General features: G+C 37.4%; 1 protein-coding gene across 2 annotated transcripts in view; it reads right to left on the bottom strand.

Moving 5' to 3' along the window:
* Window positions 1-26,841, bottom strand: part of XRCC4 (X-ray repair complementing defective repair in Chinese hamster cells 4) — a 180,631-nt gene that overhangs the window by 71,144 nt on the left and 82,646 nt on the right. For both annotated transcript variants that reach the window (XM_010578054.1, XM_010578055.1), the window contains exons 6-7: window positions 25,363-25,524; window positions 24,674-24,777 (exon numbers count right to left, since the gene is read on the bottom strand). In XM_010578054.1, coding sequence (XP_010576356.1) covers window positions 24,674-24,777; window positions 25,363-25,524 — 266 coding nt within the window. The remainder of the gene's footprint in view (window positions 1-24,673; window positions 24,778-25,362; window positions 25,525-26,841) is intronic.

Here is a 26,841-nt window from a genome sequence, read left to right on the forward strand (position 1 = left end):
TTTTTCTTTGGGTAAAGCACTGGGTTGCCCTTGACTTGAATAGTCTTTAGTATTATCTAGTCTGTCCCCTGGAAATGTACATAAAAGCTAGCTGGTTTAGAAGATCATCATCTTGGCACATATTTTATTCACTAAGAACCCTGCAGGGATCATGAGGCCAAGCGTGTACTGAAGTACTGTGTACTGAAGGCAGCCTTAAAAAGCAAATGTGAGCTGCACCGGGGCCACAACCCACCCAGTGCCCTGAAGTTGCACCACAGTGCTTAGAAATAGCTGGAGCTGGACTGTTATGCCACAACAATGATTTCTTTCCCCATTAAACAATTTTTGAGGAAATCAATACAACTCAAGGGAAGCCACAGACTGCAATAACTCTGGAAAATGTATGTTTTTGTAACAATGGCATTTTATGGTGGCTAAGTTACTAACCTCTACCAATAACTTTACTGTGTGGTATCTTTTAAGATGCCTTAAGATTTTTTCAATTATATTATAAATTCCATTTGGGGGGATACAGGTATTTCTACTTTAGGTTGAGCAAACGTTTCAGGTGGAAAAATCTAAAATAAAAAACTATTTAAACAGGAACTTTGCCTGCCCGCATTTCAATATATATAAGTAAGAAAGTACAATAATGTTTATTTGCTACTTACATTATTTATATAGCAATATAAATACATGGTCCAATGTGTTTTCTCTGAGAGACAAAAAGACAGATTTCAAGCTTTAAAATAATTTACTCTAAAAGTTAGTGACAGAAGCACTATGTCCCATCATAAAGATATGCAATTTTAACCTCGGAACACAAAACAGCTACATTAAAACTGTCCTTACATGTGAACATACGTAATTAATGATTGGATAGAGCCTAATCATTCAAAATTTCATTGTCAAAGGAAAAAGGTTGAGAAAGCATTAAATGAGTAAAAAGGAAATGGAGCATCTCCTGCAGTTTATACAGTGGTTCTCCATCACTAATAATAGTATTGAAAGCAGTCAAGGGTGGCTGCTTACTCAGAAAGTTACTAACAAGCTTTTTACCTCTAGTTTCCCAACTTCAATTCTGTGTATGGTTGCAGTAACTAAAAGTCACCATTACATTTTGTAGTTAGTGTGAAATGATTTAATTTCATCACACTCCTAGGGAATACTTGTTACTTGATGATATTTGAGTAAGACTGGGGTACATAAGCGTGGCTAAAATCTTCTGGAATCTGTAAGCAGAAGTTAAGTTTAATAATTTTTTCCCAAACCCACAATCTTCTGGCATCCCTTACTACAAATAATTTTCTAAGGACCAAAGTTACTCAACACGCAGGGTCCTGCACGGCATTCAGGGGGACACAGAATCTGTTCCTGATCTTACCACGGACCTTGATGAATACCGATGCTTTGGTTCCTTGTGTGTAAACCACGAGTAACGTTTACTTGACTTTATAAAATATCTTAACACTGAGGAATGAAAAGGATCGCACAAACCAGGTCCAAAGGATAGAGGCACCTCTGTAAATGCAAGAGCAGCTAAGAGATATTATTATTCCTGTAGACACCAATCACATGGGTGTGCACAGAGACTCTGGAGGATGGAGAGGGCAGGGAGGCGAATCCTCTGCGGAAGAAACGGTGAGTCTTTGGGTGGGTAGGCAAGAGGAAAGGGCCAGTTTTGTCAGGCAGGGCTCAGTCACAAATAAGCTTGGGAATCAACAGCCCCGTGAGCCAATATGGCCAATATGATTCTTCAGCATGTGGATGATTATAAAGTCTTATCATAATCTGCCAATCAATGTTGACAGAAAACAGTTGAAAGGATAAAGCCTAATTAATACAATCAAACAGTACTACTGAAAGGGTCACAGGTCACGTCAATATTATAAACTGTGTAATTAAGAAAATAAATTTAGACTCTCATGGATCAAAACTGTGGGGTTTTTGTCTTGTTTAAAATTTTTTTATTTTTATTTAAAGTAAACCTTTAGAAGAGCAAACCACTGCCCGAAGTATTCAATGTCTTGAATACTTAAGTGAAAAACAGGGAAGTTAGATGTGACTCTGGGAGACATCCTCAGAAAAGCCCATGTTTTGCTCCAGCATCCTCTGGGCTTCAGTCATGATTACCAAAAATTCTGGGTGAAGCCTGTAAGATTTAGTACTGCCTTCTTTTCCATTTATTTCCACTTTCCTCCTTCTACCTGTCGCAAAATTTGAGACAAACTGAGTGTATTGTGGTGACTGGTAAAAGGAGGTCATTGCCCAAAAAAGGGACCATACAAGGTCCTTGACAGAATTATAAGAGTTCAAACCCCTTCCTTCAGAAAGATTGTTTCATGAGAAGCATGTGTCCTTTCCAAATAACCTTGCTACAGAATTTTTAGAATATTCATATTGTGCTTTTTGTACATATATACCCTTTTTCCAAACGTAATATGCTTTAGATCTTATATTTCTATTGTATATTTTTTAATTTTGTATAACCACCTGATACTCTTCCAAACTCTGGCATGCATTTTCTTATGTTTGCTGTGAAACAAGCAAGCTGACCTGAGCTCTCAAATGTCATTCACTAGGAACAAAATTCTATGTACACCATTAGCTTTCTGGATCCATTTATTTCTATTGGAATTAATATGAGACCTCCACTAAATAAAAGACATAGCATGAATATTATCCACAAATTGCTGTTAGCTACCTGCTTTTTTCATACAGTGTTTCTGAAAGGCTTTTCATGCTGTGAATTTAAAGACAGCATTTAAGATGTCATTATGGCATGTCTTTATATACAGCTACCATTAAGGTCTTTGTAATGGATTCAGAAACGATGAACATAGAAGGTGCATGTGTCTCAGTCAGACATGACATTAACGTTTCTATGGCAGATGCACTGGCACAATTTCAATCAACATCACAGGATAATTTTGCTGTGGAAAATGCTACAGGTAATTTTGGTTACTCTAAGGGGTTCTGGGAATATATTTAAAGAAATTTAAAGATCTCAATAAGTACTTTGAGAGCAGCAATACATTAATATTTATTATAACATTTACTGAGCAATGAACATGAAATCTGATCATGTACAAGACATTAACAGATGACGAACAAAAAATTATCCATCAGCATGTCTCAATCAGAATCAAGAGGCTGGTTTAATCTACAACAACTCCTATTTAGATGCTTTTAAACACTTACAATGCAGTTCATAAGACACATACATAGCACAATTTTAACTTTCATTCCTCATTTATTATTAATTGTGAATGGATCATAAAACTTATGATAGGACTCAAGACCTGTGTTTACGTTCTGACCTGGGTTGGTTTTCTTCATCAGGTCCCTGGACATCTGCAGGGCTCTCCTGATCTGGCTGGGCTGTACACATGTGCCAAGTTCACCACTAACAGACCACAGCTGAAGAGGCAGCTAGAAAGCAGCTCAACTTTAGAAGCTTTAACCTACCATCATGGAACCATGTATGAAACACTTTGTTACTGACAAGCTGGAAGATAGTCAGGGAAATTTTAAAGGGTAATGGTGAATATGAATGGCGAAAGACTATGGCAAATAGCCGGGCCCCAAGTTAATCAGACAATAGAGATGCACAGCCAGGATGCAAGATGAAGTAATTGTGTGGTGTGATGGTAAGAGTCACAGCCAGAATCGTTATACAGAACTGGCTTTGTTCCCTTGGGATCCACTAACTCTGGGATAGCCTTTCCATATGGCAAAAACTCCACTCCTCAGTAAGAAAAAACAGGATCACGCCCTGAGCTGTGCTAATGTTCCATGTATCCTTCCCCGGCCAATGTCCCTACGAGCCACCAGGGCCAAGAGGCACCACGCAAATTCTTTATTAAAATGGGAATGCCAGGTTTTTGATTACCTAAATCACCAAACCCACTTGACAACACAAAAACAACACGTGCGCAAGCCTAGGAAACACTGTTTTCTTCTGACAAAGAGTCTTACTGCTAAGCCTTTCTGATATTCAGACTAGCCTTTTGCAGTGTGCAGCAGCCTGAGAAATTACTTAAGGGTAGAACACAGCTTGGACTGGCAAAGCTTCATGCAATTCCTCTACCCCTCCATCAACATGCAGTGATTCTAAAAAAATAAAAATTAAAATAGGGATATCTATATAGATGGACAATTTATGGTTGTTTAATACTTTATGCAAGCTCAAAATATCTATATGGAAGAAGAAAATACTTTTCTATATTTGATATATGTTACAATTTCATTACACTGGGAAATTCTCATGCACCTTTACCACCAAAAATTCATTTAAATTATTAAGGCCCTGTGGAGATTTAAACACTCCCTGACATTCCTCCAAAACGACAGTCACTGTAATGGTAAGGTGGTTTCATTATAAAAAGTAATAGTCTCCCTGTAACTAAAGAACGCTTAGAGGAAATGGGATTTAAATACACAGGGTGTAAACACACACTCTTTTCCCCACCACAAGACAGCTCAAGCCTAAGCTACAGACACTGTTTATCAGAATCAGTATCCAGTGAAGGATACGGGTGAAAAAAACCTGCTTTACACAGGGAAAACACACAAATATGTGCAGATCATTCAATATAAGTGCAAAGAAATGCACGGGGAGTAACTATTTCATCTGTTTTATCTGCAAGAAAGAGTAACTTTGATCATCTGTGAAATAAAAGGGGTGGGGAAAAGGCAGCATGGCAACATTGATCTTAGGAGAGAACTGCAAAGGCATCCAAAAATGAATTCAGTAAATGGCAATGGCAGATTAAAAACTTTTGCTCAAGTAACAGTTCCAAAAACTGCTCCCACACTTTTAAAGAAACAGGAATAAATTATATATACACTACTTGAAATTAAGAAAAAAAAAAATCACTATGGTAGAACCATCAGACAATTTAACCGACTGATTTAGACTGAAAAGAGTTTTTCCTCTGGCACCTTGCTGCAGGGAGAATATGAAGGGATGACCACTGTGATATAAACCACATACTAAATTCTAGTGATGAAATACTATAAAAACATGATGTCTTCAAAGAAAGAATGTTAGTGGGTTATTTCCAGCAAAATTTGCTGAAGATGTTAGAAAGCATGCATGATTTTACGACATTTTCTGAAGAACCAAGAGGAAAAAAAAGCATTTCAGTCTACAAAGACTTACAGAATTAAGTTCAGTAACAGTAAAATCAGAATAAGGTCACCAGGTTAAGTGGCTGATGTGTGGGATGACAGAAAGCCATAATAAGGTTCTACAAGCAGAAAATATTGTATCATTTGATTTTTGAGTCTTTCCCAGAAGAAAAGAAATGTACAAGAGAGAGTCTTGGTATCATATTTTCTCACATTACAGGCGACATCTTACAAGTACTCCAGCTATCCTAAATAGTACTATATTAGACAGCTTGATCCTTAGAAATAACAATTTTGGTATTATTTAATGCTAGAATTTTTGCCTTTAACTAATATTGTTTCTAACCATCATAATACTTGTCTAAAAAGACGTCTGAGAACCTGTAATTTTCTTTTATTGGAATGGATTAATCATTATTATACTGGTATAGCTGACTTACTTAAAAAAAAATAAAATAATTAAAATCACACAGAGTTCCAAATCAGACATTTAAAAAATTGGGTTTTTTCCTTGTCTGCTCAAGTTTAAGCAGTGAAATCTTCACAGTACTGCCCTCAGTCCTATGGTCGCTGGTACTGACTGTTATTTTGGCAGCATGCCTCCCAGGAAGACCAGCTCTGATTAGACTACTCGTAGAGGAGAATACTATGCAGAAAAGTGAAAATGTCAGAATAAAGTTCAAAAGCAAAGAAAGAAACATCTAATCTTTGCCATGTATACCCTGTTGTGCACAATGCCCTCTTTGTTGATCAACAAGAAACACATTAAAACATCCAGGACTGGGCACAAAATACTAATGTGAATAACGGCTGTTAAGATGACTAACACTTTTATTACATATTCAGAATTGAACACTTTGGCCAGAAACAGAGCCAGAATAAACCAGAGTAGCCTCTCTGGAAGTTAATGGAACTATAATGAATTACACCAATTGAGAATTCAGAGTATTATTCTGGGATAGCTTGCTGGTGAAATACACAAAACAAAGCAAAAGACTAACTGCGTGCTGTGCATGAACACAGTCATTTTAAATTGTATTTCCTGAAAAGGCATCTGAATAACGTCATTACCTGAAAAACACCTGGAATCCTTCTTGACCATTTTTTCTCTAGTAAAAGCTGTACATAGTAATTTTGTACTTTTTTTTAATTATACAAAAGGGCTTACAGTCAATTCCTCTTCTCTCTCCCCATGAGCTCTGAATTAGCAAGGAAAAAAGCATCACCATGACTATACTGTAAAACATTCAGTTTTAACTCGTTAACGTACCACACCTATCCTGGAATATGAAATTCCATTTGATACAATAAATCTTTCCCAACCTTGGAAAAGTCAGAGTTGCGTGGCCAGGCCAGTTTGAAGACATTCCTGGATGCTACAATGGGCTTCCAGCCCATGCAGCTAGCTGGTCCCTGGATGCCGTTAGCCTGCATGGTCACATATCAAGGCAGCCATTTCAGAGCCTCTTGTTTTGGTGGCATAAAAATGGAAATGCTATGTACCCTCATGATTTACTCTCAATAGTCTTTACTACAAAAATACCTGTTATTTTCTCTGAAACTATTTTTACTACTAATAATAACTGCATTGATCTTGTTATCCAAGGATATCTAAGGAAAACAAAGCCACCCATTCTTTACCAGAAACTGAGTTCAGAATCTTTCCTACCATGAATCACCATGAAAGCTCAGCAGTTCAAAGTGCTGCATTGCCCCAGACAGGGATTTTAAAGTTCCTGAGATCTATGGGCAACAAGGGGATGATTTATTCCGAGATGCAGCTACAAATTAAGTGTCAGTGTATTTCTGAATGGCAACTGCAGCAGCATGGATACAGCCTGAGTAACTGGGAGACACAGACAGCTCAACTCTGAGACACCAGACTGCTGGAAGGGTTTGGGTTTTGTTTTGCCTTCTAGTTTCCTACCCCAGATACAGGATACAGATATATAGCACAGGTCAGGGTTAATACACTGCCACTGAGATAAGGGTGAAGACTGACTGAACTAGTGGCTACTGTTAACAAATGTGATTTCACTTCTCTCCCGTACTACAGTATTTTAGCAAGCCACAGTAAGAGAAGAGGATGAAGTGGGAAATAGCTTACACTCACCATTTTGTTTTAAAAAAAAAAAAAAAAAAGGCAACTTGATCTGTCCTTTACTCCTACTACTCCTTGCTGCAGAAAGATGGAGCGGCACAGAGTGAAACAGGCACAGTTCCTTCCTTCAAGCTCATAACGAAGCTGCAAAATCACTAATCCAGAAGACAGGAACTGTGGGTTCTCCCCTTGCCCTGCTAAGGCACATCTCCCCCAGATGGTGCGGTCTCCCTGTGCCCACTCCTTTCCTTCCAGCTGAACACAGACTTGTTGACAGATGGTCTCCTGCCCAGGGGGAACTTACCAGCGAGTTATTTTAAGGCAACTTTGCATTGTTCATGCAGAGAAAATTCTCCTCAGTGGGCCAGAGACACAACCCTACTAGGGCTGTAGCTTTAGAAAACTACAGAAAAACTTTAGAAAGCCATAAAATATAAATATCTCCTGAAAGTGCCTGCTTATCTGGATAATCAGCACAGCTCTTCGATGTCTATGCCACTTCAAAGAACAGAGGAACTTTTGCAGAGTTGGCTTATTGTCTGTACGTAAAAGTAACTTCAATCACCCAAACAGCCAAACCTCACAAGCAAGGCATATGCTGAGGGATGATATACTACCCACAATGGGATGACTGTATTTCTTCTGTCTTTAGTTATCCTGTCTTAGGGGACAAGCAGGGAAGCAATAAATCAGCTCTGTTCCTTAGCAATCCAGAGCTTAATGACTGCCTCCTCAAAGTCCAGGATGAGGGGCACAAGACTCTCCTCTCAGAACGCAGCGGGAATTATGCTTGTTCCCAAAGTAATGTATGATTTTCTACCTATTATTTTCCTAGATGATCAAAATCTAATTATGCTACAAAGCTAATCGGTAAGTTCTCATACATTAAATATCTTTTTGATATTCACATGCCTAGAAAGGTTTTTTTTTCACTAGGCAGTTCCTGAACCAAGTGTTGTAACCGAGTAAAGAATAAGCCATCAGTAAGCAGTTCAACAGCCTAGAAAGTAATATAATTCACTCACACAAGCACACAAACGAAAGGCCAATCACAGTTTTGACCTTGCTGATGCTTTGCCAAAATGACTGACATCAATCTCATGGTCCAAATATCTTAAGGATAGCTTGAAAGCACTCACAGCCCTTAAAAATTTTCCAGTGAGAATCTTCTAATCCCTGCCCTGTTTCACAGGCAAGAGACTCCTGACATGATGGGACTTATAATAGAGATCTGATTTTACCCTTGGTCTGATGTAGTCAGTGTCATCAGCCTGCAACAATTGAGGTCAGCTCCTCAGTGTAATGGTTAGCTGTGCAACACCTTTCATTTCTTTCTCAAAAAAATCAGTTTAGGTGCTGGCAGGTGGGAAATCAAAGATCACATTTCCATCATTTATGACCCACCTCCATCTCTGATCATAGGGAAAAGACAGATGTATTCATGTCACAAGTGCCAAAAATCTTTATCAAGTCTTTGGTGGCCAAAAGCACTTTTTACATCTCCCTAAAAGCTATAAGTTTCAACTGTTTCTTGGAAATATAAACTAGAAATTCCAGAAAGAACACAGCTCTCTGTTCCCCACTTTGATGAAAAGATAAAACATGCTCATATGAGAAGCTTCATCTGCAAAAGCTAAGTGCACAATAGGAGCTTATCCCTCCTGGGCACCCAGAAAGGATATGTATTTAATTTTCTTCTGTACCTTGATGGCAGTTTGTGCTTGTTTAGCAATTTGTTAATATTCTCAGAGCTTACAAATGCTTGGGAGAAGACTTTCCTAAATTTCCCTGGTTAATGATACAGTTTTAAACATGGGGGGACATAAAAAACAACAAAGTAAAATACAAATAGGGCACATCATATGAAAATGAATGACAGCATAGCGTAGTGATTGAAAATTCATTCAATCTAAAGGTCCACCTGCATTTTACATCTATCAAAAAATTCCCAAGTTTCTCATCTTCTCTGTAATTCCATGTCAGAAGCAGACCTGCTCTGTCACCAAGTGTCAGTTCAGCTTTCTACACAGGCTCAAAGTCTTAGCTATCAAACTGTCCAATTTAAAAGCAACTGTAGTTTTTTTGTCCAAGTGATTGTATTTCAACCACCATAATTACCAAAAAGCTAAGCAGACGTTTGCCTAACTTACCATCACCCTTCCCCTGCCATTTAATCAACAGCCAAAGGCATTCAATTAGATCAGCAGTAAAGTCACTTCTGTTCCTGTACCATTTTCTCAAAAACTGACGATTCATACTTTTTTCTCCTTTCTCCTCTATTTGCCCCCAAATCTTTTGACTTTCTTGCATGGAGGATACTCCTCAGTGCTGTTCCTCCTCTGCTTGTGGGGCTTGTGTTATATCTCCTTTGACCCCCATGGCTGCATGCTTCCATTGCTTTGCAGTAAGCCAACTGGCCGCTTCAGTAATACTCCTGAAAATCCACCACTCATCTCTTATGTGCTACTCAACACATGCAAGACAAGAGTCTTAACTGATATATGTCAGTAATAAATCACCACCCAGTTACCTGAGCATCTGGCTCTAATAACTCAACCAGAGTCCTAAAGTTGATGGTTAAGTTGGGTGCTGTAGCCCCACAATAACTCACCTATAACAGTATAAATTTATTTTAAGGAATAGGGCTAAGCTATGCCAGTGAGAATTTTCTTTTTGAAATCAAGGTAGGTGACAGTATTTGAGTTGACCTTTTTGCTGAACAGAACTGAAATCATATCAGATATAATTTACAAGCAGCTTCAACTGGAAGACAAGTATCAACATGTTTTTAATCTCCTGCATAAAGGCTCATTTCTCATGGAGCAGCCACACAAACAAGCAGCAGTGTTTTGTAGGGAGGTTTATTAAGCACACCTTGCTACATGGTTTAAAACAAGTGAGCACTGGGAATTGTGACTCAGATTTGCTGTTGTCAAGTGAGGCAATCAGGGAACGGAGTCTTCGGGCAGCCTACAATCAGTCTCAGTCAAAGCAAACTGCGAGTAAGTGACAGACCTTCTCGCCAAGGAACAAGTAATGAGCTGAATGCTCTTAGTGCTAATTTGAACCAAGGACCAGTGTTAGAATAAGCAGTGGATGAGGATTCATCTTTGGATGCAGATGAAAGCTGATGCCAAGCAATTAATGTAGGTGATGTTTCTCAGCAAATGGAGAGGCAGGTGATTTTTGTCAAAAAAAGCCCTTGTTACTAAGCTTTGTTTAGCACTAGGACTAAATATAAAATGAACTGTTATATGCTGTGTTGCAATTACACACCAAAAATGCAGCCAGGTAAAAACCATAGGCATTGAAGATCCACATACAATTCTGTTTTGTGGATTTTGAGGGACTTTTTTTAAAAACAAATTGGCCGAGAAAATTATTTACTACCAAGTATCCTGTTCATATTGTACATCCTTTTTTTTTTTTTCTTTCCCATATCAACACAGTGTTTCTGGAAATCCCGCCCAAAAATGCTGCAAACCTTTCACATTTAGAAAACAGGAGTCACTGGAAGCCAAGAACAAGGTATCTTAATTAACAAAGGACATCCAGTGGTTCACAAAATGTAACTGCTTTAGAAAAAAAGCATTTCCATGAGATTTTTCCAAGGTTGCCTGTAGAGTTCTCCACTTTGAATGCTCTGTCTTACTGCACACAATCTAGCAGTTAGGTTCTCTGTCATATAATGCTACATATGCTGTTCCAAATACAGAGGCATACATTTTTGTTACCTGCTTAATTTACATTCCCCTTAGCATACACTGATCAATGATGCGAGAAGCCAGTGTCTCACTTCTCAGAGATGTGTCCCAAATCTTCTCCCCTTTCCTGTGGGACATACTCCTTCCATGTCTCCTGGGCCACAGGGCAACTTCAGGGAAGTGACTAAGTGTTTTTATAATGTGCTTCCTCTCTTCACCTCTTAAAGAAAAAAAGACAGAGCAGTGAAGCTTTCACATTCATCAAAATTCTGAAAGTCTTGTTTGAATTTAAAGATTGAATATAAAATGTTTTGATGCTTTCAGCAGGAGTGATGAGCTACTAGTGAACCATATAGTTAATGATACTGTTCCTAAAACAGACCAAGTTTTATGTGTAACTAAAGGAGTTAATATTTGGTGAGGTGTAATGAAGTAAACTGTTGAGTAGGGAATAGACAACAGCTTTATTTTGCATTTAAGTTTTTTGCATATTTTCTTTTAAATTACTTCGATGTCTTCAGCAGATAAGCTGCATTCACAACACATGGAAATGGTAGAACAAAATGAAAATAACCTTAAGCAACTGAGAGCACCCAGAATGCCAACATCACCCTTATGCAAGAACTCCTGGAGGTTACAAACAGGTTAACCCCTTTATTTCACATAGTGTTTCTCAACTCCTACTCCAAAGCCTTCTGATTGCCTGCCTCATATGTTTCCCGGGAAAGGTCTTAAGGAAATTGCTGGCAATCAGATACTCGTGACCTGACCCTTCTCTCCCAGGAACCTAAGTAATGAGTATCCTTGTGAGAATTCAATTCATGGCTATAGATTAAAGAGCTATTTTTTCCTGACTGAGACAACAGCTCACAGTATGACTGATTCCAAACAAGCACTACTTTTGCCCTACTGCACTGGAGACAGTTGCAGTTTGCAGGATCAGCAGATGGAAAGCTAGGGACAGCACTGTATAAGCAAAAACAGTAGTTTAGCCAGGTAAACAGACCTGGAAACTCCGAAGTCTCAGCTGCTGGAATACAGCTGAGCTTAGCAGCCAAAGCACTGGTAGGATGTATTCTCCTACAAGTTGAGTTTATTTCTCCATTTGAAACAAATAGGTTCCTTACAGAGACAAAAATTAATGTACTGCCATAAATGGGTTAACTAACGACAAGGCTGTAGGCAAAAGGTACGTGGTGAGAGGAGAATGAGAAAAACGAATGTGGTGGCAGGTATAAAAATTACACAAAATGCTCCTCTGATTTTCAAAAACGTGGTGGTGGTGAATACAAACCAGTATTTTACTGTGAAAAGCATATTCAACAGGGATTTGTGCAGTATCAGCAGTTTTCTTTAGTGATCTACAGACATCAGATCTGAGGAAGAGAAGTTACACCAACATAGAATGCTGGTGTTAATGCAGCTTCATTTTAAGCTTAGTATCTCATTTTCCTGCATTCTACATTTTTCCACTCCACTCCTCCTCCCCAACTCACATTTACTGTTCTATCCACTCAGGCCATAGTGTTTCCTGAAGCTGGCCAAAACTGAACCAAACAGCCTGCTCTGCAGAAGTTTGACCATAAGAGATTTGAGATTTTTGGTCTTGTTTGAATTGGTTGCATGCAATAACTTTCCAAGCTATTGACTGATTAATTAATGAAATCGTGGAAGTCACTTTGGTCATTCTTGAAACTTGAGATTCTTAGCTATCAGCACAGTTGCCAATGAGGTACTTACTCACTTTTGTGCTAAGAAAGTTTAATATTTTTCATAAGTAAAAAATAAACTTTCCTCTCAAACTAAACAAAGGTATGTCCTGGCACTAAAGTGGGAGGCAATTGAAATCAGCATAGTAAACTGATTTTCTGCCATGGACATCAGTACTGCAGACTGATTGTTCTGGTTGTGCTTTTCAAACAATTGAGCCAGTTATTTGGTTAAGAGAGGCTAAGAAATACTATTAAGGAATAACTGGCAATTTTAAATTTTTATTATATTCTTAACATATTCCAAAATGCTGGTACATATAAACATATGCTAATGTACCTTTTTTCATTTTAATTATGCTAATTTTGGACATAATTGATATCTCCACAAAGAGCTAAATCCTATATTTTAACCCACATTCCTTAAAAAAAGACTGGCACCAGTTAAAATGGGCACCCATTTTAATTTATATTTAGATATCCAAATGTGTGCACAAATTTCTAGAACAATGGGTACCAAACAGCATACTGAGCATCCAAATTTTGTTTGTATGAAGACAGTGATAGTGTGTCTTTTTACATGCTGACAGAATTGGTAATGAGTTATAAATGAACTATTAATGACATTTTTATAAGCTACAAGGGAAGAAAAGGTTAGCAGCTTGACTACAAGGACACCATCTTGGGAAAGGTGAATTTCTAGGTTTAAATTTGTGAACAATACAAAAGCAGGCCCAGTGATTTCAGTATGATGATTAGTCCCAGGTGATCAAGACCACACCTACTAACTGCTGTCTCATAGGAATATCATAAAAGCTGTCACTAGGTAAAGACTTCTGAACTAGGCATGAAAAGTACAGAAAGACTAATCCGTCTCTGATCACGTTTTTTTATTTAAAGCTACCCTTTTTAAAGAAAAGTTAAATCTTTAGCTTCTAAGACAGGGGAGTCGTATTCAGGATGCACAGACCCATATCATCATTTTATCTGAACATACAGCTTTCAGACAGAGATTTAATCTAACTACAGTAAAAATGATCCTTAGAACATATACTGCAAAATACTAGAGAGTGGGTTTTGCACCTGTCTTCCTCCATATATATATGTAAAGCTCTGAACCTTACGAACAACCATTTTGCTTTTTACAGGGGGTTAGCATTTGTCAGGTTATGTGCGTCATACCAGAGCAAAATAAATCAAACGTATGCATTTTTATGTAAATAAAATGAGACATTTGTAAGCATAAAGAATACATTCTCTGTTTCAGATATGTTGGGTTCTAATCTCTACCCAATTAAAACCAGCAGAAAACAGAGTTTACAATACTTTTGATTTGGCATTATATCTTTTGTTCCCTTTAATTTATACAGTAAGTCAAAAAACTAATAAGATGCTGCTGACAGCTCCAGTTTTGAAAATGTCTCTCCTCCATCAGGTCACATGTGAGTAAGCTGTCTTTCAGAGTGTGTAACCTAACGTTTGATCTCCTTGAACATAGGCTTTGTAACTGATAGCTTCTTTATGAGATCATTTGGCCTGTTGTACGTAAAGGAGCATAAATCAACAAGCTTAGGTTAATCTTTAAAAACAAGCTGATTATAGCAAAATGCACTATAAAACTGGAGTAATAATTACAGATGTCATTTGCCTACTGTCTCTGAAGTATTTTAAAGCCATTTTTTCCCTTCTAAGTTTTACGAATGCTAGTTTTTACAAATATTCTACATGAAAATTGCATATGTGATGTGTGTATTGTTACGCAGATTGAGGAAAAAGGTCCTGCAGGAGACCCTTTCATCCTAAAGATGAAAAGGAACGTCTCAGCTTTCCAGTAAAGTGCTCAACAAAAAGTTGCCTTCCAAGAATTCTGGCATCATGCCAAATGATTTCTGTGGAATTTGTGTATCAGAGGTATTATTTAGGGTTTCTATTAATTAAAGTAACCTTTTTCTAATACAATTTTATCACCTCACCCTCAATATCTTTTAGATTGATCTCTGTGCTATTTTAAGAGTAAAAGCTAAAAGGCAAATAGGAAAGTGTTTTTATGAGAGCACCTATTACTTGAGATGGACATAAATAACAAAAATATCTAGTAAAATAAAAAGAATAGAAGAGGAGAGAAGGAGGGAAGAAGAAAAAAAAAACAACACAAAAAGTTTAGGGGAATATTACATTCATGACTTCTATGTCATGGAGCAAATGGATTACCTTCTTCGTAAAGGCTTTTTAAAGGATTAAAAGAAAATAAAATCCTTTTCTATTCTTATTTTATGTAGCATGAAGATGTTGACATTTCTTTAGATGTAAACTATGTTTCCAATCAAGTATTCACTCGCTTTGAAGAAACAAAAAAGGGCTACAGGAAGCAAACCCAACCAGGGAAACCAACTCTTAAATCTAGCAAAGACCTACCAGACTCACAGTGTCAAGTTAAGTTGAGAAAATTCCAAGTTAAAAACAAGGATGCATGCTTTAGCATAGAAAAGTAATAAATCAAGGAAACAACCATAGGTTATAGTGCTGTCTTCAGCAACCCAGCTTTTAAATCAAGATAGGCTGTTTGCTCGAATGAGACATTGTAATACAGTTGGGAAGTAATTAAGATAAGTATTCCAGTGAATGTTACACAGGTGGCCAGAGTAAATGCCCTTCCAGCATTTTGTTAGAGAGAAAGCAACATTCAAAATTCAGAAGTGGAAGGTTGTTACTGTACAAAAAAAATAAAAAACATCAGCGTGGGTAAACAGCAGTTTAAACTTTTGATTACTTGAGTCACTACCAGCCATGACAAAACACACATGAAACGTGAAGTTTAAGAAGACAACCTACAAAATATTCACCTTAAAGTGAGAAGAGCTGTTACAAAATGTGTAACAGCTACAGGTTTCAAGTCATGCCAGCAAAATGAATGCTGACAAGACTCTCTGGTCTGCAAGAATCTGCAGTATCCGGGCTTTGTTGGTTGCCACTGATACGCAGCCTATTCAATAGCTGAAGATAAGGGCTTTTATCCTACTGTTCAGGATTACAGAAATGTGCTATCAGTACCCCTGCAGGAACTATTTTTCTTGAGAACCAATACTTCTCTTTGATGAAAGGATACTTCTCCAAGAGCTGATACTGCTAAACCCAAGATCAACTCTTCTAAAGTACATCCATATTTCTAAGAGGGAAAGGAATACAAATGCATTGTGTTATTTGCATGTGAATTGTTTTATATGTTTTCAGTATACCATGAAGTACACTTAAATATTTTTGATGCCTTTTCTTCCTCTCTGAATTACATGTCTATATAAAACCTTCCAGACACCAAAAGCAAATACCTAGCTTTGTAAACATGCACAAGAAAACTATCATAATAAATGGTGTGAACTGAACACAAAATAAAAAATTCCCATTGAATTAAACCTGACTACTATTTACACTAAAAGCAATTAAATCGTAACACTCATGATAAAGTAAAATATCCTTTACCAAAAAAAGGGGGAAAGGGGCAGGGGAAGGGGGGGGGAGAGGGGAGGGAAAAAGGGAGGAAAGAGAAGGGGAAAGCGGGAGGGATTGGGGAGGGGAAGGGGAGGGGAGAGTCTGGCTCCGTTTTACCTTTCCAAAACAACCCCGAGGAAAAGTAAACCTCTGACTGTACCTTCTGGAAAACGAATTTATGACCTGCAACTCAAAGAATTGTTTAGAGCAGGCATGTGGCATGAAGTTCATAATGAAACTGTGGTAGAGCGGTTTCATTGGCAGGTTTGCATAGATGAAAATAAAGCACTGTTGTCACTGTACATTGCATTCGGTAATTTCTGTGGTCCATAATACTTGTATTGAAGCATATTTTGGTATAAGAATAATAATTATTGCTAGCTCTTATAATTACAGCAGATCCCAAAAGGACCATTACGCTGGATACTAAACAAATACACACAGAGTCTGTGACTTAAAAGTAGAAGAACAAACAAAAGTGTTAGAATGGGGATTACCCCAGGCAGACCATTGATGACTGGCAGAAGTTTCCTATTTACCTGATAAGGAGTTGTTGTTTAACTATTTATTGAAGGAAGATGAAACAGAGCAGGGCTGTTCACGGCACCACTCCAGCACCACTATGTTATAGTTTCACAACTGATGAATTACATTCTCAACCAACAGGTGCTGAAATAGGTCTTCTGCAGTTCATGAAGAAGAGAAAACAAAGAAAGGCTCCCACCAAACTAGTGCTGTCTTATAGATGGCTGAGTTACAGGATTCTGCAAAGGAAATCCAGTATCAGAATGTGCATGCTCAGTGCAGAAGTGCCTTGACTCACAGAATTTATGTCCAGCTCTGCTCTAATTACAGCCTGTTGGGTACACGTCACATTGGTGTGAAATATGAGCAAGAACAGGAGGAGGCTCTACATTTCCTTTATGTGTCCCATAGGAACATGTTGGTACTCCACATAAATACAATGAGGATTTGTTATCTCTGCCTAATGCTGCTTAATACTTTTAGGCTCCCAAGCCATAGCAAAGTACAACACATTTTGAAGAGAAGTAGAGGGAACATTAGAACTCCAGCAAGCCAGGTACAAATGTATAGATAGTTTGCTTCCTTTGGGGGAAAACCTGTTTGTTTGTTCATGGAAGAAGATAAAATTTGTAGAGGTGCAGCTTCATTAATGGATTTGATTTTGATTTTTTTTTAATGACTAGAACTTTATGTTATTTGTTCCACTTTGCATGGATATATTAAACCCAAAGAAAAACCATGACATAATTCCACCTCTGTTCTAAATGTACAGGGCTGAACTGTTTAAACTAGCCTTGTTTTTAAGTGGAGGAAAAAACCCAACAGTATTCATAGAACTATATTAAGCTTGGAATTTCCAGCCTGGACTGGAAATGGTTCTAAAATCAGTCTTACAATTTAACTTAAATCTGATAAAGACAGTTAATTTGATAATTTAAGCAGAGCTTTAATTAGACTTCAAAAAAACTTACAGCTCACTAAGGAAATAATGTTCCTTTATATGTAACATTTAGTAATATGTGGATAATACAACAACAAACATTTTTAAATTTTATATTAGTCAATGCTGTTGCACCTAACCTGTAGTGCGGTCATTCGGTACTCTACTTTTTTGATCAGCCACCAAGTTTAGTAATCTGCAACAGTCTTACTAAAGCATAAATCCATTATGATTATATCACCATTATTATATCAAGTCACTGAATAAATAATGACTCGTTTAGAGGCAACGACATTCAGCCACATTACTTTATGTACTGAAGCACATACAATAAGAAGGAGTATGCAGAAGTATAAGCAGCTTTGGTAATTTTCACAGTAATATTTTTAAGTGATACCTTATTAATCCCTCTCAGTGCAATATTCATAACAGGATTTTTAAAGGGACATGAAACATTGATATTTGTACTGTAAATGCATTTTGACCATGGCACCGAGTATAACACAGAGGGAAAGCATCAAAAAAGGATCAATATCAAGTTTCAGAAAAAAGGTACCTACAACTTTAAGGGAAAGAGAAATGAGATTATTCCTTGGGATGAACCATTTCCAATTATAGCTTGACAAAAAAATAAAATAATAATTTAAGCCTGAAGTCAATTCAAATGGCCAGTTCTAAAACTCCTTAAAACAGGTTTTAAAAGTGAAGCCTTCACAGATGGAACTTTAACTGCACAGCACAGTCCGGTGCTGTTATAATAGGCATTTTTTTTAATAATAAGTTTGATCAAAGCTTATTAACCAGCAGTATCAAGCCATCAGTGGTTTCGACTACACAAGAGAACTAATTAAATTTAAAGGGCCATAGCCTCCTGAAGGCACAACATGTAATCCCCAAGGCAGGAACTTGAATGAAGGGGATGAGAACATTTGCATAGTAAAACAGTGGAAAATAGCAAGGTGCTTGGTCTTATTTCTATTGGGCATTATAGCGAGTTTATTAGAACCAATTTTGAATCTATCCTCATCATCAAACATGTAGAAAAGTATGAGCGTTGAAAGTCTGAGGATTCACTTAATATAGAATATTTCCACACATATGGCAAGAAACACAGAACATAAAATTTCATTTAATCCAACAGGCCAGATCATGAGATCCTTCCTTACCCCAAGGAGCAGTAACTTCCACTGATTTCAATGTGAAATATGACTAACAAATTCATGGGCAAGAGAAAACAAAATAGAGACAAAGCAAGCTGACTATAAATTGGTGCCCAGTAGCCTTGTTTTGTCTACAGGTAGCCACATATAACAGCATTATAATTGAAAATAACAATATTAAATTGTAAAATAATTTCTTCCATTGCTTATCTCCCACCTGCTATATTATCCATCATATCTATTATAGATTTCAGTATATAACATCTTTCCCTGCAGTTTTGTCATATACCTGGGAAAAGGAATAACCTTCGCTTCTCTGGTCATCTTCCAACACCATGAAGAGGGAAACTATTACCCTTCATCTACCTTTTAAGCTCCAGGGAAGGAAGCAGAAAGGATGAATGTTTACCCAATCCTTACTCCTGCTTTAAAAGCTTCCTGACATACGGACCGCTAAAGTACTTTTCAGTTAATAAAAGGGTTTTGTTTGTATAACAAAGGCATGATTGCTAATCATGACATCAAATGATGTTTTCTTAAGTTTGATAATCATACTGTCATTTTAGGTCCCCTAGGAGAAAGGGCTCAATAGCTAGAGTAAATAACAAAAGTAAAATTTAGCACTGAGCAGGACAAAGATGAATCAGCAACAATTGGCTTGCATTCTGGATTGTTCTTAATCAGAATAAGGGTTTCTGCATTCTAAAATGACAGAAATTTCTTGCATCAGTGTGGAAGCATCATGCTGAGTCACCAAGTCATTCTTGTGGGCTAAGAGAAATACAGACTGGCAATTTCCAGCCTTTTTTTTCCCCCCTTTTTTTAAAAAAAACAGGTCCTGTTGGCAACAGAACATGAAAAGAAATACAGTCTTATTCCAATCAACATCTCACTGTAATCTTTCCAAGCCTGCTTTAGGTGCTTCTCATCTGTCTGTGTGTATCATTCTTTCTACTATCACAGGACTTAGTGGTCCCAACCAAAAGTGATGGCCCTAAAAATGCTAGACCAGTCAAGCTAAACAAAATACCAGATATTTGCTTAAAGAGTTGAAGTGCAAGACTAGATGCAAGTGAAACAATGAGAGGGCACATCAGCAGTCTCAGCTGTGAGGCACCTGCAAAGTTGCTGTAACTTTGCCAAAGTACCAGTAGCGAAAGCAACAACTATATCTGGTTTTGGTGGCTCAGCTAGAATCTTACCAATCCTGCAGTAAAACAGATAACAAAGCAAACCAAAAGCAACCTGCCCCTGCTTCCAAGAAACATTCAGACTTCCCCTTTCATGAAGAACTGCTTAACAGCAGGAAGATTCCCTTCCTGTCCTTCCAGAGCAGAAACTCTCAAACAAGAGCTCACCGGTGTTTACAAGGACCTGGCACATCCTATATAGCTGCTGCTTAAGAATTTATTAAACTGCAGTGAAAGCAGGAATCGTGTGCGTTTTTCAATCTCACATTCACAGTCCTAACCAATATGTCAAATAAATTTCCCCCATGCTCATGGCATGATGGGCAAAGCTGTTGTATAGAAAGACATACAGTATTATTTATAGAAGTTGTACTTTGTCTAAAAGTTGTACTTCTCATATACATCAGTTGTTTTCCAGAGTGCTTTACACTGAAATACCTACTAATTCAATTTTAATTTGTTCTTTTACAATACAAAGCATTAACTACATCAGTATGTAAAGACAAAAACTACGATGTTTCAGTTGATTTTAGCTTTAAGCTATGAAGTAGAAACTGCTGTCAAAAAGTAAACCATAAATCGTGTCTACAAATAGTACTGTAAGTGCCAAACCCATAAATTTTTAGGTAAACTTTTAGGTTACAGTTTAACTGCTATTGTAGAGAAAAGACCTCTACACAAAATTTATCTGAAGCTGAACTAATAAATGTAATCACCTGCTGTGCAGAGGTTGAAAACCTACCTGATAGACTTACTGAGTATTCATGCACAAGTAAACTCATTTTTGTAAAGGCACAAGAAATGGTTCTATTCTGCGATTCATCTGCTCTTATAGAGGAAAAGCTGTCATAGTAAAAGCCATTTGCAAAGCCCAACATAACAGGTTGTATATTACTTTTAGGTTCATGCTTATATGAACAAGATCTTGTCTTTTTATTAAAAGCATGCCATCATGATTTCAACACTGGCAGTGAACCATCCTGCTCCAAACTGTTCTAACAGTTAATTATCCTGTCAGGCACAACATCCCACTTTTGTCTTTGTCTAATGTTAAGTTCCAGTTATTCAAGTTCATTAAACACCTGTATCTGCTGGACAGAAAGACCATCTACCATCACTTCACTTTGCAATGTAGTTTCTTTTAGACCATGAAAACAACAATTGTTTAAGATACTTCTCAGCATTTCATTTAAATCATTTGCTAGTCCCTCCATTGTTATCACAATTTTATCATCCCCAACCTGCTAACATTCTCCTTCAATTCTTGATGTCCAAACTTGATGCAGCACTGCATCAAGGGGCCAAATCATGTATTGGTCCCTTTTACCCTAACACTGCAAATCTGCTTATTTATTTTCACACTCAATGTCTGGGGGTTTTTTTTGTTTTCTTAAATAAAGTCATTGCTGCTTCAGAGAATTTTCTACATGTTCTTTATTTTCCAGTGTATCCTTACTCTAGACCAGTGGTTCCCTATCAGGTGAGTCAGATAGCACTGGGAAGTTATAAACTGATAAGAGGTCAGAGAGAGACCAACTGAACTAACTTGGGCTAAGACCAAGCCTGTTTCCCACAAGGCCAGGCAGGACACTGCCACCGTGCCAGAATGGGTGCAATGTGGAGCAGAGTGCGAAAATTGTCCAAGTAGCTCTTGGCTTTGCCGGATGGGTCTACCTGGGGAAGATGACGGGTCCACCTGGGGGCACCCAGCTTTCTGTGGCAGAAGGAGCTAGGCAAAGCAAAGCTTGAGACACTTGGTATTCTCAAGTGAAGCACAGCTGTCAAAGGACTGGAAATCATCACATTACACTGTGTTAGAATGCATATGCTTTGTTTATAGTTGGTGTATCACAAAACACAAATTGGTTTATATACATTATACACATCTTCAATTTCACACTCCTCAGATACAGGGACTGATAACTTCCCATTTATATTTTGAGACAGACATATTACCTCATTTGAGAATGTATTTACCATGTGTTATGTTAATTTCCATGTTCCAATTTCTTGATTAAAATGTGGTGCAGCATGATATCCTACAGAAGTCAGTCTATTACTTTACTAATTTTACTTTCATCAGCCAGCTGGTAATCTCATCACAGAAGACATGAGTACCTAGTTTTCAACCTCTGGTTTCTGTACCTTTACAAAGACTGGAATTAACCATTCCTATTCCTTGTCTTAATATTTTTCTTCATTGAGTCCTGTTCCAATATTTGCATCAGATCAACACCAGGCTGATACACTCATACTTGAATGTTCCATTTAATTTACTTTTTCTTTTGGTAAATATTAGCAGCTTTTTTCCAAATCCCCTGGAATGCCCTCAGTGCCCCAAAAATTCTAGAAGAAACCTCCCCACAATTACTGGTAGCAAAGAAAAATTCCTAGGCAGCTTTTTAAACTCTGCAGTTCAACATATTCTGACTGGCTAATTTTAAAATGTCTACATTTCACAGCTCCTGTTTCATGTCCCCCTTAGTTGCTAGAACAGAAGTACATTATGACGCAACTACACCTAGTTTTCCCCCCTAAATGCAAACCAAAAGCACTTACTAAACATGGCTTCTTTTTCAGTTACTACTGTTTTTTTTTATCATTGCACAGTAACAACTGCATATATGTTCTCAACTGACTTGAAGACTGGTCATTGGCCTTCTACCTCCTGGCCTGAGGTTCTCCACCTTTATATCATGTGGCTTTCTTCAGCCATTTCCAGCAGTTCCTACTTTTTATTTATGACAACCAGCATCAGCTTCTTGCTTTTTTAAGCTCTGGACATGCACACATACAAATGCATGCTTAATGTGTGTATATGTGTCCGTATACACATTTGCCTTCAATTATTTCCTTCAAAGCAGTTTTTAAATTATGATCTTCTCTCTTGATTGTGGCTTTCACCAATATCTACTAAAACATTCTCAAAAATCCTTTAATTCTTATTGACTCCTGCAACCCACACAATGACATTCCAAATCCAAAAGGAAAAGAAATGTAATGTTGGACTAAGAGATAGGAAAACTACAGATAAACAGAAAAACTCCAAACATTCTCTGTATTAACTTTTATGCCTTACAGTCCTTGATGCCTGATGTAGCTATGAGCTTCACTACCCTCTCATGTCACTCACCCCTGAATCACTGTCTTCTTCAGAGACACAGTGCACCTTAGAACTCTTTTTGAATGTGAAAATCCTAGACCATGCCAAGATATTCAGTTCCTATCTGTGCTTTTCTATTGTCTATGGAAAGAGAATGCTGTGTACACAGGAAGAGTATCAACTGACCTAAGCAATAGTCATTGTGCAGGCTCAGGAATACCATTACCTTGAAAAACTTAAGTGTGTTACCCAAAGGATTAAGTTTATAGTCTTCGTATTATTTGCAAATTTTGGAGTTGAAAGAACTCTCTAGTCATGATCAAAATCCTGAGTATCGTATCCCTCAAAGGCAACAGAAGGCATAGTTTTGTTTACAACTCAAATAAAAATACAGTTGCTATTTTTTTCCTATAACACTGATCAGTCCAGTCCATCATGATTGCCTGAGTAGGGCAGTGGGGGGTTGTTTTTATTTTTAAATATATACATCTGTCTGAAAACTCTCACTGAGCTAATTAAGTCCTACTGAATCTAGCAAAAAGAATCAACACCTTCCACTCCCCTTGCTTTTTCGCTAAATGTGAAGTATTTCACCTCATATTGTCTGAACTGACCAAATACCACTTGAAAGCAAAGATTTCTGAACTGAAGAGCATAGTACAATACAAAATAATTTCTTTCTGCAATGGCAAATTTCTAAATCTGTCTGAAGCTCTGCCTACTTTATATTATATTATAAAGTCCTCAACAAACAGGCTCATATGAGTTACAAAGCTGAATACCACTGGTATCAAGGCCTTGAACACTTCTGGTTCCCAGTATGCACAGTAAACAGTTGCAATGAGTTATTCTCTTGAGTACCTTTACCTATGGTGGAAATAGAAAGCTCCAGTGAGAGAACCCATAGCAAACTTTGCAGACCTGATGGGAAGTTTACAATAGCTATATGCAAGTGTCAATGCAGTTTTAAAACTTCAGTAGCATTTGTCCTGCATATTCCTACTAGCTTGCCAAAATATGCCAAAATTTATATGATTCACAGTTAAGTATCTTGTATTGTAGTATGGACAATTGCTGTATCCCACACACTTTACAAGTCTTTAGTCCTGGAAAAATTAGCCAAATTAAGTTTCATGAGCACCTTCATGAGGCCAGAAATTCACTGACAAATTAAAATTAATTCTGCTATAAATACATTTTTATTCTATTTATGCACATGGGTCTTTTTATAGCTGTTAAACCTCCTCTCTTTCCCCTTTTTAAAAGGCTACTGAAACTGTCAGGAACTACATTTTACATTTTAGCAATCATTGCATACACATCATGACTCCTAGAATTTAAAATGGAATTGTTGATGCTTCAGATACTGTTGGACTGTCATTAGTTCTGCAAAGTATGTAATTTGTCATTTTGGAAGAAATGACAGTACATTCACTTGTGCAACATGCTTTTAAACTTCCTCTCTCTAATTTAAAAATGCCAGTATTATACTGTGCTTCAAGAGAGATATTTTTAAGGCTTGCAGGTTGGCTTGTCACAGAGCAATTTGTCAGGCAGTATTTTGTCTTCATTAAGGTTTATTCACATAAAGTGATTGGCCTGTCTCTGATATTCCCCAAAGACAATACATTCTGTCTTACCTGATGGTAATGAGGCCTGTGTTAAATTTTCACTTTCCTCATCAGTGTTGCCATCATAGTCATTTTCTCTCCCTGTAGCCATCTGAGTGGTGGCTATGCTAACCCTAGCAGAAAAAAAAAAAAAAAGGAAAAAAAAATCACATTTTTGCCATCTATTATTTCTGCAAAGAATTTATAATTATTAGGAAATGCAAGCTGATACACATCAACATAGAGTCCCCATGCTGAACAGCTTAGCGCATTCATATACAAGGACAGACAAAAAAAGGTAAGTTAAGATATAAAAAAGCAGGATAAAAAAAACAAACAAATTAAGCTGTGTTGTAGCATTAGAATAATTAATCTTCTCTGGATATTTTTGAAATAAAAAGTACATAAAAACATTTCAATTTAGGTATTTTTGTTTCCCAAAGGACAAATGGAATGAAATAATTCAGGGACAATGCATATGAAAGTACCAACTATGGAAATGGCAGGGACATACTCTCATTGGAAAATCAACTGCAGCCCAACAGAAAAAAGAAGAGGACAGATTCATCGAATATTTAGCTCTTGGCTACAGCATCCAAAGCAATATGCTGCTCTTTGCAGTGATGCCACAAAGAATCCTCTGCTTTCATGACTAACAGTATTGTTTTGGATAACCAAGCACTTAGCCAGGAAGAACTGTCAGAAAAATTAAGAAATACCTTGTACATTTGGCACCTACTGCAGATTCTTTAGCTTCTTTAGCTTCGTTCAACAACTTCTGTAAGTTTCTTATCTTTGCCTTCTTCTCATTCAGCACCAAAATAAACCGGTTATAAAGATCTGCCTCTAGTTCTTCTTTAGCTTCCACACATTTTTCCAGCCTACAATGTAAAATTAACGGTTACACTATCTCTTTTTAAAATTCTGTGTTTCCTGGAAGAAAAGTCTGTAGTGAGGCCAACCTTCCTATTACAGGAATCCCCACACCAAACCACGCATGACTAGTCCAGCATCTTGTGTCTGAAATAGGCCAGAAGAAGCGTTTTTCCACAGACAAGTGCAATGAACTTTGCTAGCAGAAGGGGAAAGTTGCCAAGGGGAAAATTTTCTCTTCATGGTTTTTTTTGATAGGTTCTTGCACACGTGCAGCTGAGACAACTACAATTCAAATAGGTAAGTGTTCTTTAGTTTCAATGCTCAATTCACCATAGTGGGCATACCTTAGCAGAATACACATAATGAGATTACAAATAGATATGATTAAGCTTGACAGGTCCAAGATCTGGGCCACACACTCTGACTTGAAATGTATTTGAACAGGAACAAAAAAAAAAGAAACAAGAAACAGGCAGCTCCCCTCCAACGTGGGCTGAGATGACCACCAAATACTTTGGGCAACTGGGACAGCTCCAGAACTCTTTCCTTGCCAGGACTCCCTGGGCAGACGTGGGTGATACAGACCTTTGCCTGACCATTTTCCATCAACAGCCTTGCACGTCTTGTCCAGTGAGCTGGCAAGGTACAGAAACCAGTTCCTGGCAAAGCTCAACAGGACACTGCAGCAAAACCTGATGGCAACTGTAATCCCTTACAGGCATTCAGACAAATTCAATGCTAGTAACTCTAGTGCTGTGGACTCCATTTCGAATTACACAGATACAGAGATGAGATCTAAGAGCACCTGCAGCCACCGCTAGGCAGATTTTTTTTTTTTTCCCCTGAACCAATCACAATTACTTGGTAGAGGACTAAACACTTCAAATATATATAAAAATGTTTTAAAAGCTCTTAATATCCTCAGAGTAAAATATCATTCAGGTTTTTAAAGATTTAATGTGCATCTGTAGGTAGGTTAATGTCAGTAAAATGAAGCACAATGGAAATATAAAATTAAGAATATGGATGTATACTGTCTCATAAGCAAAGCGAAACTGGAATATAAGCAAACATGAGCACAATAAATGAAGTGACTTATAGCAAATGCAATCCTGTATTTACTTCTTGTATGTCATAACTTTTTAGTCCTTGCATTGAACCACAAACATTTCAATAGCTGTGTTCATAACAAGCAAATAAACATCTTGATAGCCTTATTGATCATGGTGACTACAGTATTACAGCAAATAGTCATAACTTATAAACAACATTCTTTTCACCAACCTGTACAAGGCTGGTAAAAAAGTTTAGGTGGCTTCCTT

This window comes from Haliaeetus leucocephalus, unplaced genomic scaffold (assembly GCF_000737465.1).
Source record: "Haliaeetus leucocephalus isolate CR32 unplaced genomic scaffold, Haliaeetus_leucocephalus-4.0 Scaffold598, whole genome shotgun sequence".
NCBI lineage: Eukaryota > Metazoa > Chordata > Aves > Accipitriformes > Accipitridae > Haliaeetus > Haliaeetus leucocephalus.